We start from the raw sequence: 16,652 nt of genomic DNA on the forward strand, positions 1-16,652 counted from the left end.
TTAAGATTTTTTCATGGACTAGATAGACTTTGACTTTGTCAACCATTCGTTTTTCAGTTTGGAAAGACCTTTAAGTAAAGAAGAAGAGAGTATTTTCTTAAACATTGTTCTGTAGCACTCCGTTCGTCATAACAAATACGGGCTTAGGGACAAAACTTAAATTATCTCTGACTAGATGTATCAGAAAATCCTGTGGAATTGAGAAACATAAGACTAATAAATTATAAACAAATTCTGTGTTGAAATTTCATTTTAATTGTTGTATTTATTTGCTCGAATAATGTTTGCATGGTTTTCAATGGTCAATTTTAGTTAAATAGGTCAAATGATTTCATAGAAATGCGGTGTTGCGGTCAAGCATGTTTAGGGGTAATGAAAAATCATATTTAAAGAGTCATTATTTTCACTATAGACGTACAAAATTCAATTGGCTAATTAAGAGTAAGGTACAGATTATACATAAACTTTTAAATTCAGAACCGTTACAATGTGTATATAAAAGGATTAAACTTAAGATTGGTCGGGTTCAGATTCACATGATATATTAAATAAATTACATGGTGTGTGGATGTTGTGTTGTGTTTTGTTTGTTAGCTTTAGTCACAATTAATCTCGTTGGCTTCAATTGCAATACGATCTAAGAGAAAGTGTTACTAAACTTAACAAATAAAATGCTACAAAAAGTTTCAGCCTCGCCGTCGAACTTGTTCAAGACTGCGACAGCTGCGAAGCTTACAAGTCGGTATTATCGTAGGTATATGTGTATATATGTGTATATTATAAACTATTATCATCACATTGTAAACGTTAAGTGTTTCTCATTATTTTGTGTAATCCATTAGTCTAAGCAGAAACGAGTACATCGTAGTTTTAATGTCTTTTGTGTTTAAGCTTAAAACGCTGCCGAATATCTATATGTTCATTAGGTTTCTGATTCCCTTACATTCAGCCTGCCTCGCTCACTCTGATTAACGCTTTTTTTTCACTATTTCGCTTTTTCGCTTTCGAAAGCAGTCGGATAGGACAAACTGAAAACCCGTGAAACTCCGCAAAGCCGGTTCCGTTTTTGGTATGTGTGTTTTTGGCAGTTTACTGAGTGCGATTGCCCTCGAAGTAGACTGCGTACATTTGTAAATAAATTAGCACTTAAGAGATAGAGTGGCCTAGACCTACTTGTAGGTCGCAGGATAGATAGCCTAAGAAATGTGTGGGATTAGCTCGCATCATTCACGCGCCAAAATGTAACATTTTCTCGCCTTTGCATTTATAAATAAATTAGCCGTAGTATCACTTATTTTGTATTTTAAGAAAATAACCAAACTAATTCAACTATAAAAACTTAAAAGGATAACCCAGAACATGGAAGAGGCCTGTGTTTGTTTAGCTTTACACTTAAGGAAAGCGGCACGAGACTGTCTCGATGCAGCAGAGAGCGAGTGGCGGACGATTTGGCTGGCCGTCTTAACCTACCGCTACTACTATACAAATGGAGCACAGCTTGGGCAGGATCACCAGCAACCAGCCGCCTGCCCGGCCGCAGCCCGATCCGCCCTGCAGAGCGGAACCACAGCCGGACGACCGGGCCGAGTCGAGCCGCGTTGACCTGATCGGAGCGAGATTGGGGCAGACAGACATCTCACGACATCTTGATGCCCAGGGCGCGACTCGTATACTCGTACACCACGTAGCTGATGGACACCGCCGGCAGCACTTTGAGGAAGTTGGGCGTGATGCCGCGGTACAGCCCCGTCAGACCCTCCTGCCGCACGATCTTGCGGAAGAGGCCCGTCATCGTCTCCTCGCCACTGTGCGCATCGCTGCTCTTCAGGGGTATCTGCGTCTTCCGCTTCTGATTGGCAATGGTTTCGGCGGCTGCAAGAGAAAATACGAAAATAATTATAGCATTGCGATATATAGACTACTAATCACTTTCAAATACAAAGAAATTAATGATGAATATTGATAACTAACTAATAAATCAGTCATAGTTCCTAATATATTTGTTCAACTGATAAAATGTTTACTAAGACTTCACTATTAAGATTTATTTAATTTGAAAGTCTTTTCATGACTTATCTATAAAGTCAGTTATATATAAGTTTTGAAGGATGTTCCAAATAAATTTGTGCAACTGATATTTTAATTTGAAGTATTGATAACCAACTGATTTAATTAATCTATAATCCCAACTATTGTTGTTTAACCGATACGTTAATGAAAATAGAATCAAGTTTAAAGTTTAGTTTAAATGTAGCCCTTGTTGTTTGCCATATTCCTCACCTTGAGCCTGTAGCCGAGTGCGCACCAGGGCCAGCGGGTAGGAGCAGAGCTGTCCCAGTGTGCTCGATGTACTGCCGCAGGCGAGGAGCACCAGGAAGCTGGGCTGCTCGTTGTTGTCGTGGTTGGCAATGTACCGTCGCTTGAGGGTCTCGTACACCGCCAGATCGATGCCGGCGTAAGGCAGGATGCCCAGGATGTTGGGCACGTAGCCGCGGTAGAAGCTGCGCACTCCCTCGTGCTTGTAGATCTTGGCCGCGGCATCGGCAATACCCGCGTACTGACCCGTCTTGCGGAGCGCCAGACGCGTCTTTAATACTTCCATGGGGTAGATGATGGTCTGTGAAATTCCGCCTGCCGCAGCGCCCGCGTAGAAACGCTCCACGATGCTCATCTGCCGGCTGGCATCCTCGCCGCGGATCAGTCGCTTCATCTGCTCGTAGGCAGCGAACTTGAAGGCAGTTTCGGGGGCAATCTTCAACACATTGATGCCATTGCCTCGCCACATGCTTCGCGATCCGCCTTCGTTCAGCATGATGTGCATGCACTCTGAGATTCCCATTCTTTGCGTTTGTACCTACATCGAGAGGATTCAATTGTTTTAATATTTATATGGTAGTCATTTAAATGTTAGCAAGAGACTAACCTGCAAGTACACTTTGATCCTGTCCAGCGGCGCTGTGCACGTCCGGGAAACTGCTCCGGCAATGCCACCCGCCACCAAGTGTCGCCACCAGAGGCCCGTCTGCATCTCCTTTTGTGTGAAGTCATCAGGTACATTCATATCCTCGCCAATGTCGAGGTACTGTAAGGAACAAAATGGAAAAGGTTAAAACAATTGAATACATTTGGTTTCTGGCTATAGGATATAGGCTATATAGGACTAAGCTAGTATATGTTGATTAAAATGAAAGACTACTTAGTAAAGAAGGGTGATGGGATTATAAATTTAATTATTGCATGCAATTTTCCTAGCAGCGAGTTAAAAATACAACATATAAGCAAAGCGATTAAACAATATAAATAAAAATGAGATTTTCTACCACAACTTCTTCGACAGGTCGACATCCTGGGACTTCTTCTTCCTCAACCTTAACCCAATGCTTGAGCACAGCCATGTGTTAATCTGCTCTGCTCTCAAAAACAACCAGGTGCTGGTGCTGCCGTGAGGTAATATCAATATATTTGCAGACTGCCAGTGCAGAATGCAAAGTGCAAATGAGTGATGTGATGGGCGAACTACGCAAGCCACACGCGCCACGTAAATCCCCATCGCCTGAATGAGAATTGCGGAAGCGGGCGAAAAAGAACGATGCAACGCAGCCGTAAACAAATGTTATATCATTCACGTTAGTTTGGCTGCCTGAGCGAAAAGCACACATGCAACTATATATCGGGTTCGTGCCGCAACTATATACTTAATTTTCTCGATTTCTGTTTTCCTCAGACGTGCCAGCCTCACCGCCCCGAAAATAATTATAATTGGCCCGCCTTTTGTACAATACTTCGCCAATTGGTTGTGCAATTTGGCGGATCTCTTTAAAAAAAAAACTAACGCCGAATAGGCCGGAATGAGAAGTGGAATTTTGTTTATTCCTATGAATTGCACAGCTTATGGCTTTAAATCGAATAAATGCCGCTGATAGGCGAAAAGCTGTCTGAAATTGATAACAATTATCAAGTCTTGTGATGTCTAAAGCTTTCGAGCTAGCGAAAACCGCACTGAATCCGATTCACTCCCAGTGGCAGAGTTATAAGGAAAATTCGCACAAGTTCAGGGCGAAAATGAGAGGTTATTACACTTTTTCCCCTCACGGCCGAATGTCATTTAAATTAATTTGGACAATAGGCAAGCGAATAATCACAGCACTAAAATGATTTGTTTATCTATTTAGCATGGCAAGAAATATCCAGTATTTCCCGGTAAACACATCCGCTTTGGATGTGCTAAAACACATTTTGCGTGCTTGTCACATTCACACGGTGACAATTTTGGAAAATACTTTTCGCAGAATGTCAAACCAACCCTTGATCATGATGGAAAAGGAGGGTTAAGTTCACTGAATGGGTTAAGTGTACTTAACAATTTAAACAACTTGAGTTTGCACTCATAATTAGCGACTAGCAATCACATGGGGCCCATTCTCTGGATTGTGGGAATTAGTTGCTCAATTAACAAAATGGAATATTAATCTGGTTGAAAAAGAGCGATGGAAATTTTTTGGAATGTTAATTGGCCTCTTATTGCAACGTCATTCGTGATGGAATTTATAATTTCCGAATTGTTATATATATTTTATATACAGATACCAAGTCACATGACTGCGAAAAAGAGCTTTTTTTATAGACAATGATCTATTTATATCTCAGCCGTGAAATTGGCGCATAAACGTAGAAACGGCCGTGAAAGGAGCGTAGTCTTGATAAAAGAAAAACAGGTTAATAGACGATTAACCTAGGTTTTTAAAAACCATGAATGAACGATCGTTGATTACGAATAAGCCATTACAAACTTTTAAACGCCTTGGACTAATACAAATTCAAGGCGACTACGCTTGAATGGTCGATCGAGCAAGCTATGAAGGCTAAAGGTGTCCGATATCTGGGGTTTTTTCAAGGCATATTGGTAGAGTAGATCGTCGACCGACCGATGAACTTGACTCATGCCCGCAGAATTCGCTGCGAGTCAAATTCCCCGTCGACGTCAGTCAGTTTCAAAGTATACACCAGTGTAATGTAAATATCAACACGTTTATAACAGAGAGAAAACTGTTGACGTCACGCAAATTGTGGGGGCTTGACCAAAACGTGGATAAGGGGCCAAGGGAGGGGTCGTCACAAGGTGCTGACTCAGTCGCCCACTATGCGTATACTTGTTACACTCATATGTTGAGTTGAGGCACGTTAACACACATACGCCCTGTTGGCCAAGAGCACAAAAGCGTGACGTTTGCAAGCGCCTGGCAACAAGTATAAAATGTTTAAAATCGAGAGGAAACTAAAAAAAAAGAGGGAGAGCCACGCGTATCGCAAATCTTAGGCCAATCGCCGCGAGTTTGTGTGTGTGTGTGAGCAAAGTATGTCGTCTTCGCCGATCGTTAAAGTTAAAGACTGTGTGCAGGGTGACTTCGGGGAGGGGGACGGACCGGTTCCATATCAGCACGTCAGCCGACGGAGCTCGTTTAAGACCGCCATCCATCGATCGTCTGTTGCTAGGCGACTTTAACGTCCATGGGGCAACTTGAAAAACGAACACCAAAACCACAAGACGACCAAATGAAATATTGTGTAAGTACAAGTGCAGCGAACAATTGCAACAGCTGCGAAGTTGAATAGCGGAATGGAAATTAAATCGCGCTGCCATTTCGAAGGGTATTTATAGATGCACAGAGAAAAAATATCAATAAAATAGCTCACAACTGGAATAGCAAACAATTAAAGCCCAAACCGTAGCGGTTTATTATAGATTATTTATGAGAATTAATAGTTAATATTTAATTCTGGTTTATTGACATAATAAAGATAAAGTTAACTCATTAGTTGTTTTGTTATTCTCCATGTTACAGGGTAAATCCCATAAAAAACAGAGACTGCCTCATGGTGATCCCCATTGAACTTCCAGGAAAAACCACAAACGATAAGATAATCACAGCTAATAATTGACGAATGAGTCAGCTTCCGCTGCACTTGCTCGTAAAAAGTATCGATTCTTAGAATACACCAGCCTGAAAAGGATCGTAAAGAGGGCCTGTGATCAACCTACCCGTCCCATCATATCCCGGAATATGACCACGAAATCCTCCATCATGTCGCCAGCGACTGCCATTTGCTGGATATTGTGGTAATCGACGGGCAAATTGTACTGATAGGTGCTATTCCGCAGCATCTTGTCACGTTTGCACTGTTTCACTTCCGATCCAAAACTGCGTTTTCCGTTTCCGCCTATTTTAGCTACGGAATGTGGCTTTCACTGTTCAAAAAACAATTGCAAACTTTCACTCGAAGCTGTTACAAAATATATGTGTTGTGCAGCTCAGCAGCTCTCTTTGGTTTTTGTAATTTTCTTTCGATATTTTCTTTAAATATAGATTATCTTGTCGATGCTGTGGCCTTTTAGAGCGGCCAGACTTTGCCCGATTCGCTTGATTGCAATTGTGTTTACACTTGTCGCGAAAGAGAACAGCGCTCGAAGCTCAATTATATAACTACGCTCCAGTGCAGAGGCATTTATTTCAAATTGGGGCTTGGGGTTTCGACGCGCGCACAACCAACGCGGGAGCCAGCTGACTGAAGACTAAAACCGAATGTGAGAGCCTCGTCGATCGCCGCCGAAGCTTCGCGATATAATAGCTGTTCGCCCGAGAGCAAAGTACACTCGTCGTGGGTTTTTGTGTGCTTTTCGCGACTACCTCTCTGGTTCCCTCTGATTTGATTCGTTTTGATGGGACAGCGCGCGTGCGGCCTCTGAACAACCCCTACCAGGGAAAACAAACCCCCACCACCCATCCAGAATCGGCTTCTTCCCAATTAGTTATCATTATTTGAGCCTTTTCTCGACACCCATTTCCCATGCCCCTTTACGTTTTTTCCCACTTATTTTTGACAGTCAAAACAAACAAATAAAGGAAAGGAACGTCTGGGGATGAAGGATCGAAGTTATATATACCCTACACCTAAAACATGTTAGATAAAAAATCGTATACACAAATAACACATAAATAATGGGTTTCTAATAAAACTTGATCAAATCCAATCTGTATATTACGGGTTGAAATTTGCAAACGTAATTCCAAATACGTAATACATTTTATAGATTATGAATTTCCAAATACACATTATTAATATACAGAATTAAAAATAAATATATTTCTTACAAAACTTAATAAAATTAAAATCTCTTTTATTTAGCACTTGACTATACTTTATACACATGTATATTCTTTCTTAATCCTGCTCACATATTTTAATTTTATTTTACAATTACCATATTTATTTATTTTAGCGGTTTTCTTATTGGAATTGCAATTCTCATGCATTTTAAAAGAATATAATTTCCAATTCAGAAGAAATTAATTAAGCGAAATCTAAACAGCTACTGGAAATCAGCACGCTGTTCCAACTCCAAACTATGGGGTATGAAAAGTTAGTAATAAATGATATCTTTAGTCAATGGGCCAGACACTTTAGGCATTTATATGCCTGTTATTGTTTACACGTTTCGATTCTTTATCACAAAGCCACTTTTCGCATGCTAAACCGGATCGCACCGAATTTAGCACCATCTCGATGGTCTGCCACCCAGTTGATAGCCACATGACGGGCGTGTGACTTTATTAGCTTCACGCTTGGGATGACGCTCTCTCCAGAGGTGATCTTAATTGTTTACTGACGGTGGAAACTTTTTCCACTTTATTAGTATGCTTTCGTCATATTTGTAAATAATGTTTCCGATTAGGCCAGAGTCCCAGTCCAAAAGGTTCCAGCGAACCTTTCGCGTGTCGTCAACAGAAAACACATTTAAAAATTCTATAAAAACGCAAAATAAAATGGCTCACTCTTATCAAGCCAGAAAAAATACAGTCGAATAACAAGCTAGTCATTGAAAACTGAGCTCTGACCACAAGAGATAAGACAAATAAAAATGTCCGAGGAAAAGCCGCAAACACACCCATTTTTAGGGCCGGCCCCTGGGTGAGAGTAAGTGATACCTTAACAAGCTCGAATTAATTTACGATGCCCAGCAAATAGATGTGGTTAACTATTCAATTGCCTACTTAACGAGCCCCCATTGGTTTTAAATTGCCAATGTCTCGCGATAATAAACAGCAATTCCCAGAAACACTTAAGTTATATGATCGCGACAGTCATGCAAGTATCATCCAAGTACTTAGTGAATAGAGTTGTCCAATTTTCAACTGATAGAATATTTCTCGTATACCTTGCCCAACAAACTTATACAATTTGTTATTTGTTAACTCACTTTAAGAGGCTTCAACAGGAAATCTATCACTAGTTACAGCTGCCTCGGGAGTTCTCGAAAAATATCGCTAGTGCGCGACAGTTTCAACTTCCAGACTGCGGACTTTGGCCAAGAGTGATTACAGGGGCATAATTCGCGTAAATATTTTTCGCAACATACTAACGACGTAGCAAGTACAAACATACAAAGGTCTTATCGGCGTGAAAATGCGTTCAATCTCTGAAAGAATCAATCATCGTATTGCAGGCAACTTAATTACGGCCGCAACTTAATTAAAGCCAAGTTAGTGCGCAGGCTTCACTTTTCCTGTTCATCAGGCTAATGCAAGACAATTGCTATTCCGGACCTGTGTCCTTGCCAGGTTCCTAAAAATAGAAGCGAAACTGGACCTGTCTAGCTGGTAGTAGCAGTAGTAGAAGTAGTAGTACGTCAGAGCCAATGAACCGGCTGCCGCGTACTCAAATTCTACCAAGTCTGCCTGACAACAATCCCCTGGAGCCAGCCGGTTGACCTTAAGATTTCAAGTCTGCACAGTCGCCAGTCGATGAAAGCAAAATACAAAAAAAAAACCCGCGGCTGATTATCTGAAATTTGAATAAGTTGTTCGACAATCACTGGGATTCCTCTAAAATTGCAAGTATTCAGAGGCGTTCATTTGATGTGATTTTCCAGTTACATTGCGATTGATATAAATTGTGGAAATAAACAGTGAGCAAAAGATGATAAAAGTAAACAAAATGATTACGCAGACAACAAAGCGATGACATCGTCACCTGCCCCAGCACACCGAAAAAAATTAGATAAAGCAATGATTTTTCATAAAATTCATCGAGCTTAACTTATCAATAGTAAAGTATTAATTACTTTTGTGCGCAAAGAAAGCCAAAATGGTAGTAACAAACTATTTTAATTTTATAGTACAGCTGCGCCCTTGACTAATTTAATTTTACGGAAACCTCTTACTGTTTGCTGTTTTTAAAGATTTTAAGGTTCTATGCGTTATCGCAGCTGGTACACGTTTAACTACTAATGGAAACCAATTTAACAGTTTCGTCAATGAGTCACTAATTCTTTCATTCAGATAAGTGGCTTAAAACTAAAAATTACTTGCAAATATTGGTATTGATTATTGGCAATCAAAGCTAAATAATACTTATTTAAAAACCTTTGAAAAGTGGGGTCTTTAAGTTAGATCATATAGTAATCAGTTGAGGGTTAGCTTTTATTTAAATAATAACTATTGAATGTGATCCCTTTTTCGCTGTGTAACAAAAAATGCTGGATGTTTATGACAATGTGGAAATTATCCCGATAAGAGGGCGGAATGATATCAAACACGGACTTCCCATAAAGCGGCAGTTTAAACAGTCTGATGAAATAAGCGTAACATTTACGTCAGCTAAAGAGTGTGATTAAGAGAGCTCGAAAAGGTAAAGCAAAAGCTTCGGTCCTCGAAAATTGTCAGATTGAAATGTTCTCTCGGGTGAAGGTAAAATACTACAAAAATAATACACATGCAGGCAATAAAATTTGTGGCTGATTAGCGAATGGGACTGATGATAAGGCCTTTCTCAGTGGGTGGGATGGGTGTGTTCAGTATGTGGGTATGTGTGTTCGAGTGCCCTGCTTCTACGTGGGAGGGTCTACAACAATATTAATGGTAATCGTAATATGTAACTTGACGGATATGTACCTTTAGATCTTCCTCAGTTAGTCAGGAGTAGTGTGGGTGTAGGAACTACATTCGACAGTTTAGATCGTTAGGGTGTGGAGTGTTTTTTGTTGGTTTAATTTTGTTTTGGATATGGGCAGGGATAAGAAGGGTAAAAGTTGGCAATTAGTTTAAAACAAGAGAACGTTAAACAGCTACAAATGTACTAAATTGAATGCCCAGTGGTAGGTAAAAAGAACACGACAGAACAAAACTATTTCAGATGGGCAGTGAGGACCTTTCCACTGCTCTCTGCTTATAAACTCAAGAGGTTGCACTAATTACTACGATTTTAGGGTATTTACTTAAAATACTTACAGTAGAGTGCCGCCAAAATTTAATCAAGTCGTGAATGTCCGTCGAGGGCGCCAAGAGCATAAAGTCGCGCCACTCGTTAAAGCTAATGTTCAGGCTGCCGTCCTTGTCCATTCTGCAAAATAAACCATAGGTTAAAACAAATGTAAATCAAATTATAATAGTTGTGCCTACCTGGTAAGCAGATTCCGGGCCTCATCCAAGTCAATGTCCAGGCCCAGGTCCTTGAATGCGGAAATCAGCTCCTCCAGGTCCACTTTGCCTGCAATAACTTTAATGTGTTAAACCTAATTTATTTAAAATGTGTAGAAAACCCACCATCACGATTTTTATCTAGGTGCGAGAACTGCAAGACCAAGTTCTTCTCATGCTCCCGCACATAATGCAGGAACTCGGCGAAGCCCACGTTGCCACTCTGATCCTTGTCCGACTGCTGAAGGAATTTCTGAAAAGAAAACAAGAGTACAGAAAATAAGTAAGGAAAATTACTGAAATTATTGCCGTACAGGAAATTTAGTATGGAATGCTACTGGCTCCTAATCACTCCTGGAATACTACCAGAAATTAATGTCACCCGCTTGGCATTTTCGCGCATAATGAGCCCCCGACTAGAGTATCGACCTGAATCGTCAAAAACAAATCAATTTCACGTATCACGAGGGCTTCGTCCGCAGAAACCATAAAAATCGCCTCAGTCGTCTGCACATTAACCCTCTGTTTACCAGCTAATCCAATTCTGATTACTTTTCTATATTGTTAAAATACTTGAGGCATCTTATTTCACAATCTGATGATTTGTACAAGATTAAAGGAAAAATTACAATATTAAAGCAAGAGGAAACATATTTAATTGTTAAACTTAAGAACAAAACCATACAGTTTATACAAGCCTGAAATAGTAGCTGGTATACATATTTTATCTAGATGTCTATATCTTCATGGGCAATGACTACTAGTTTATGTCTAAAATGTAAATAAAGCAGGTAATAATAGCAAAACAGAATCTGCTAGACAAACAAAACATTTTTACGGCAAAATTGTTGTGCTCGTCTAAAAATAGATTTTCTCTTTCCTTTTTCTTCTTTTGGCAAATCACAGCGCTCTTGATTTAATGAGCCCTTTTTTGGGAAGTACAGATATGACACTTTGATACGGAGGGTTAAGTTGCCCAGGGTCAGCAGCCGTGCCAAATGGTTTGCCCAGATCAGGGCAAGCTAATAATGTACATTGTATAAATTAAGATTCTCAGATACATTCGCCCTCAAGGCCGCATATTATTGATCTATACCGTTTGCTATAGAATAACATATAACAAAAGCACTGCAGTTTTTTTTTTTTTTAAGAAAAGCAAGCCCCGGGCAATCTTTTCCCTCACAAAATTTTAAACAAATGTTTATCAATTCTAAAGATATTTTTAAGACCCTTTTAAAACAATTGTTAAAGACAATTACATATCTTTTCTTTAGCTATAAAATCGCTCTCTAATCTTTTGAAGTGTCTTTGTGAACACATTATGAATTTAAAGAAGATACTAAACTTTGTAAAATATTTAAAGGTTTGTAAAACTCATTTTTTTTTAATTTTTTAAGTCGATTAAGTCAATATAAAATAAATTCGTTTTATGCACCCTTGTTTTCAGTCATAACCATAAAATTATGAACAAAATATTTACATTCTGAACTCTGTTTTAAGGAATACTTGAATTAGCCCTTTTAAAGAATTTTGTATTAATCCTGTCTCACCTCCGCGTAGACGCTCGACAATCCGAAATCGTGCAGCGCCGCCGACAGGTCGTGGATGTCGATCCTGCCGTCGCCGTCGCGGTCCAGCTTGTTGAAGATCTTCTCCAGCCGCTCCTCATCCTCGATGGGGATCTCGGTGGGCAGGATGGAGCCGGAGCTGGCGACCTCGTGCAGGTCGTAGGGCATGGCGGCGAGATGGGCATGCTGCAGGCCGAGATTCTGGCCGTGCTCATAGCTGGTGGATAGGGTGCGGGCGGAGTAGATGACCTGCGCCTGCTGTGCGAAGTTGAAGTTCCTGGCTGGATCGGGGGTTAAGTCCAAGTCGATGCGCTGCTGCTCCTGATCCTTTGGCTTCTTATCCTGCTGCTTGAGATCCTGATCCTGCTCCCGTTGATCCTGCTGCTTGCTTACTGCTAAGGATGCGCTGTGTTCGATTCCAACTTGCTTTCTGACCATTCTCCACACTCGTGTTTACACTTTACCTAGAGTTTTTTACTGGCAGCTGAAGGATTTCTCTGGGTTTGCTCGGTTTTTGGGTTGCGATTTCTCTAGGGGATTACGTGTTCGGGAAAACTGCTGCTCTACTCCTATGGCCGGTGCATTTTGGTCACCTCGGGGAAATTAACTGGAAAACGAGTGGCCTGAAAGGTATTATACATTGAACACATTAGATTTCAAATGTTATGTCTGGGGCGAGAGATAAATAAACAAGCTTAGCGTATCAAATTTCCCCGTGATGAAGTCATCTGGGTTGGTTTTTCCTCTTGGCTCGTAAAAGGTCTCCTGGCACTTCCATTGATTTTCGCTGCTAATTTGAAGGCCAAACCATAGCGATTCCGGAAAACCTTGAAAACTCAGCAGCTTCTCACGCACACGCACGCACATGTCTCCAAAATTTCGAGGTGAGAAAAGGGAAAAGGGAGAGTTTCCCCAGCAACTCGAACTTTCTACTTGCAAGCACGGCTTAAAGTGGGCATTTCTCGGTGTTTTAACGCACTTTCGCAAATTATTTCTCAATTCTCCGACCTTTTCCAGCGTTTCTCCAGCCGGGTGTGACTCAAATTTCATGCGAAACGTTGGCGAATTGTTGCCAATTTGGCAAAAATTGTTCTGCACTCGCTTTTCATGCACACACACACTGACACAAATGGAATGTGGATACGCAAAAGAAAGCGATAAACTTGATTTGCATTGCCACCATTTTTTTGGGCCATTACCTACTGATCGGGCTGTGGAACAGTTTGTCTGGTTTTACGCTATTTCTGTGGCTTTTTGGCTTTAAACGAAATCATACAGAACTCTTTAATTTGAGCGAAATCGAATTTGGGTTTAATAGTGTGACCACGGAAGTTTATCTAGATATACTTCTTAACGGCCCAAGAATACCCTAAAATATGCCATGAGAAAGGTTGCTGTCTCAGCTTATCAAGGACTCGAACCATTATGGGATTTTTTGTGATTTCAAAACAAGGTCACTTTACATAATTTAAATTAATTTATTACTATTCTAGCTAACATAATAACTAACAATTTCTCCTTCTTCTTGTTGCAACAGTATACTATAGATAAGACCTGGAGAATTACAATATTCCAAGCTAAACATTCCTACTCTTACTTCCTTTGTAATAAAAATACCTTGAATAACAAATCCAACCTCTACACTTGTTAACATAATATGTATTTTCTCTCATCGCATCCCTCAGAATCTGGGTATACATTTTAGGCTAAGTAATTCATTAAGTAGATCTATACAAAATTGGTCTAAACTGTGGAAATAAACGAAAATAGTTGCACTTTATGTTTTGAAGTTGGAGCATGCCTGTAGTTTTGGGGAATACATATTCAGATAGTTACATTAAATGCGCGCACAGCAGCCTCGGCCTGACATCAAGACACATAACAAAGGAGACACAAAACAAACTGAATGGAATACATAAAATACAATCGCTTGGACTCGCTTCGGATTCTAGTTCATCAACAGGTCCCAGGCGTCGTCCTCGGCGGAGGCTTTGTTGCCCGAAGTAGAGGAGGCTGCCGCCGGTTTGGCCTTAACATTCTTCACGTCCAGGTTCTCGAAGCCCTCGCTCAGCTTCTGCGATGTGTCCTGCAGCTTCATGTTGCGGCGGGCCGTCGATCCGCCGGACGGAGCGTTCTGGTAGGATGTCTCCGCACTCTGGTAATTGGACGCCTCGAAGCCGGACCAATCGGCATCGCGGGTGAGGCCGGCGGTGGCCGTGCTGGTGGCACTGTTGCTGCTCAACTGATTGTGGTACGAACTGGAGCTGGTTAGGTGCGTCTTGTTGTTTGCGTTTTCCTGCCAGCCGCCCCAGTCGCTGTCGCTTACGCCGCTCTGCTGGCCCAGACCTCCGGCCAGATTACCGCCCACTGAATTGGAGCGCTGGTAGGCGCTGTCCTCGAAATTGGGATCGTTGTATCCGCCCTGCGGCGAGGAGATGTTGCTGCCCGCCAAATTGTTCCAGCCTCGTTTGCCTATATCGGTGACCTATGTATGGTTGTATATGAAATAAAGTATATATTAGTCAACGAGCGGCTTTACAGGGCTACGCAGGGAGCTCCAACAACTACAGACCTTGCTGGCTACATCAGTAACTCCGCTTTGAACGGAATCTAGCAAAGTTCCTTCTTTAATCTACAAACCAAACAAAGAAACAAAGGTGCAAATAAATCATACAAACAAGAAAGTAGATAAATTATATAAACAAATAATATAGGAGACATACTTCTAAAGATTTTTTTCCTTTCGGATTTTAAAAGACTATGTACTACAACTATGTACAAAGAGTTACATACTTTTTAATGCTCTATTTTAAATTTAAAAGTCAAAGCAAACAAAATGAAAACTTAATTTAATATCAGCTTTTTCAGAAATTTCCAAGCGTTGTCTATTTTTTAAGTAATTTTCTTAAAGTAAATAGCACTAAAAACAAATCAAGGCCAAAAACTGTAAAATTTAAATTTAAGACAGTAAATCTGAATACATTTAAAGAAATTACAACAAAATGTAACAAAATCGGAGAATTAAAGCAAACAAACGATCAAATACATATAAATTATAATACATTTATTAGACTCACCTTCGTTGAGGCCAAATTGACTGTGGTGACGGCCTTCTCCTTGGCGGTGCTGGCCAACTTCGAGGCGTTCGTGGAGAAGAGGCTCCAGCCGGAGGCCAAAGTGGACAGCGTTGAGTCGAAGAGCTCCTGAGATTGCGTTTTCGGTGGGGGTTCGCGTGTGAACCCGAAACCTGCATACTTTCCGCCCTGACTCGGTGGCAAGTGTCTGGAATTACACATGAAATATACAAACTGCTGACAAAGGTGGCTACAGCATATAGTTCCTACTCTGGCCTGGTGGCATTCTCCTCCTGGCGCCTGCTAAAGAACTCCTCCTTCTGGTCCTTGAACTCCTGCGTTTGGTACTGCTGATAGCCTCCAGTTTCGCCGCCTCCCCCATTCTGGTAGCCTCCATTTCCGCCATAGCCGGTTGCACTGGGTCGCGATTGAGAGCTGCTGCTGAAGCTAGAACCACCTCCGCCACCGCTGAAGCTATTGCTGCTGCCCACACGAGTTTCCGCCTCCTTCAAATTCCAGTTCTTGCCCTGGGCCAAAGTTGCTATCTTATCCCTGTAGAGAGCCGCCGCCTTGGAGTTGTAACGCTGGGTGATGGGTGCCCGTTCGTTCCAGTCCGCCTGATCCTCCAGAAACTCGCGGGCATTGCGATTGCCGCCCGCCTTCATCTTCTCCAGCTCGATGTCCTTCCACTTGTCCATCGTCACGGATCGCACGAAGGACAGGTGGACGCCCAGACTGCGATGTTTGCCGGAGCACTCCAGGCAGATCCAGATGCCGTAGGTCACGGAAACCCACTGCGGATTGTGGGTGCCGCACTCGAAGCATTTCTGTGGGAAACAACAGGGGAACTTAGGAACACCTGGTGACCTATGTGCACAGGACCAAGCACTTACAGAGTTCTCGTCCTGGGGCTTCAGTTCCTGGAGCACTCTTCGCGTCCTGGGACTCGCCATGGCAACTCGTTTCTATGGTTTCTATTTTATTCTACCCTTTGTTCTGGTGGATTGCCCAACTCTCGATTTCAGTTTCCGCAGCTGATAACCAAGTTGCCAATGAAACTTTTGCTGACGCTGGCGCTGATTTCGGAGCAATCTCGGCTGGAAGGGGGGAATTGGAGCTCCCACAGCCGCTTAAGAGCCTTTAAAGTCCACAGATTTTGACGGCCTACTCGTTAAACACATTTAACACAGTTGCAAATTTTTGAGACAGCTGGGACGCTAAGAAATAATGGCAAATTGGAAAAAAAAAAATTAAGCGTGTCCCACTTGGAATTGGTTGCAATGTGGCCAAGCTCCACTATTGTCTAAACGGCAGAGGGAGATACAACTGCGGCCACACCAGTGGCTATCGATATATCGATATTTTTAGGTTTTAGGCGGGCTATTTGTATTGAGAACTTTTTTTTGTTTATAACTAAATATCAAATTTTTTTGTTTTTATTTGTACTGGAAATAATCTCTTTTATTTATTTATTTCGGAAATATATGTATTTATTTAAAAAAATGTAGCCATTTATAAGGTCTAACTTAGTTAAT

General features: G+C 41.4%; 2 protein-coding genes across 5 annotated transcripts; both read right to left on the reverse strand.

The window, feature by feature from the left end:
• Positions 1-986: 986 nt before the first annotated feature.
• LOC108146820 (probable calcium-binding mitochondrial carrier CBG00135) lies at positions 987-13,358 on the reverse strand. Of its 3 annotated transcripts, none has more exons than XM_017273010.2 (8): positions 13,243-13,358; positions 12,026-12,666; positions 10,602-10,728; positions 10,458-10,545; positions 10,287-10,398; positions 2,924-3,082; positions 2,281-2,854; positions 987-1,872 (listed from the first exon to the last, which is right to left on the reverse strand). In XM_017273010.2, exons 2-8 carry the CDS (start codon positions 12,479-12,481, stop codon positions 1,637-1,639), a joined length of 1,752 nt encoding a protein of 583 aa, XP_017128499.1. In that variant the 5' UTR covers positions 12,482-12,666; positions 13,243-13,358; the 3' UTR covers positions 987-1,636. The 3 variants fall into 3 exon arrangements, with proteins under 3 accessions (XP_017128499.1, XP_017128500.1, XP_017128501.1); XM_017273011.2 differs by having other exon boundaries at positions 13,247-13,354; XM_017273012.2 differs by lacking the exons at positions 10,287-10,398; positions 10,458-10,545; positions 10,602-10,728; positions 12,026-12,666; positions 13,243-13,358 and adding an exon at positions 6,041-6,573.
• A 324-nt stretch (positions 13,359-13,682) lies between these two features.
• LOC108146940 (ADP-ribosylation factor GTPase-activating protein 1) lies at positions 13,683-16,425 on the reverse strand. 2 transcript variants are annotated; one of them, XM_017273193.2, is made up of 5 exons: positions 16,011-16,425; positions 15,388-15,944; positions 15,121-15,325; positions 14,616-14,675; positions 13,683-14,528 (listed from the first exon to the last, which is right to left on the reverse strand). In XM_017273193.2, exons 1-5 carry the CDS (start codon positions 16,068-16,070, stop codon positions 13,992-13,994), a joined length of 1,419 nt encoding a protein of 472 aa, XP_017128682.1. In that variant the 5' UTR covers positions 16,071-16,425; the 3' UTR covers positions 13,683-13,991. The 2 variants fall into 2 exon arrangements, with proteins under 2 accessions (XP_017128682.1, XP_017128683.1); XM_017273194.2 differs by lacking the exon at positions 14,616-14,675.
• Positions 16,426-16,652: the final 227 nt, after the last annotated feature.

This window comes from Drosophila elegans, unplaced genomic scaffold (genome assembly GCF_018152505.1).
Source record: "Drosophila elegans isolate 14027-0461.03 unplaced genomic scaffold, ASM1815250v1 contig_208, whole genome shotgun sequence".
Lineage (NCBI taxonomy): Eukaryota > Metazoa > Arthropoda > Insecta > Diptera > Drosophilidae > Drosophila > Drosophila elegans.

Coding starts and splice junctions, on each gene's coding strand:
- LOC108146820 (XM_017273010.2), bottom strand. CDS start 12,481: ATGGTCAGAAAGCAAGTTGGAATCGAACACAGCGCATCCTTAGCAGTA. Junction 10,399..10,457: donor GCCCGGAATCTGCTTACCAG/GTAGGCACAACT, acceptor TTTATTTTGCAG/AATGGACAAGGACGGCAGCC. Junction 2,855..2,923: donor GGATCAAAGTGTACTTGCAG/GTTAGTCTCTTG, acceptor CTCTCGATGTAG/GTACAAACGCAAAGAATGGG.
- LOC108146940 (XM_017273193.2), bottom strand. CDS start 16,070: ATGGCGAGTCCCAGGACGCGAAGAGTGCTCCAGGAACTGAAGCCCCAG. Junction 15,326..15,387: donor GAGAATGCCACCAGGCCAGA/GTAGGAACTATA, acceptor GTGTAATTCCAG/ACACTTGCCACCGAGTCAGG. Junction 14,676..15,120: donor TCAATTTGGCCTCAACGAAG/GTGAGTCTAATA, acceptor TTTGGTTTGTAG/ATTAAAGAAGGAACTTTGCT.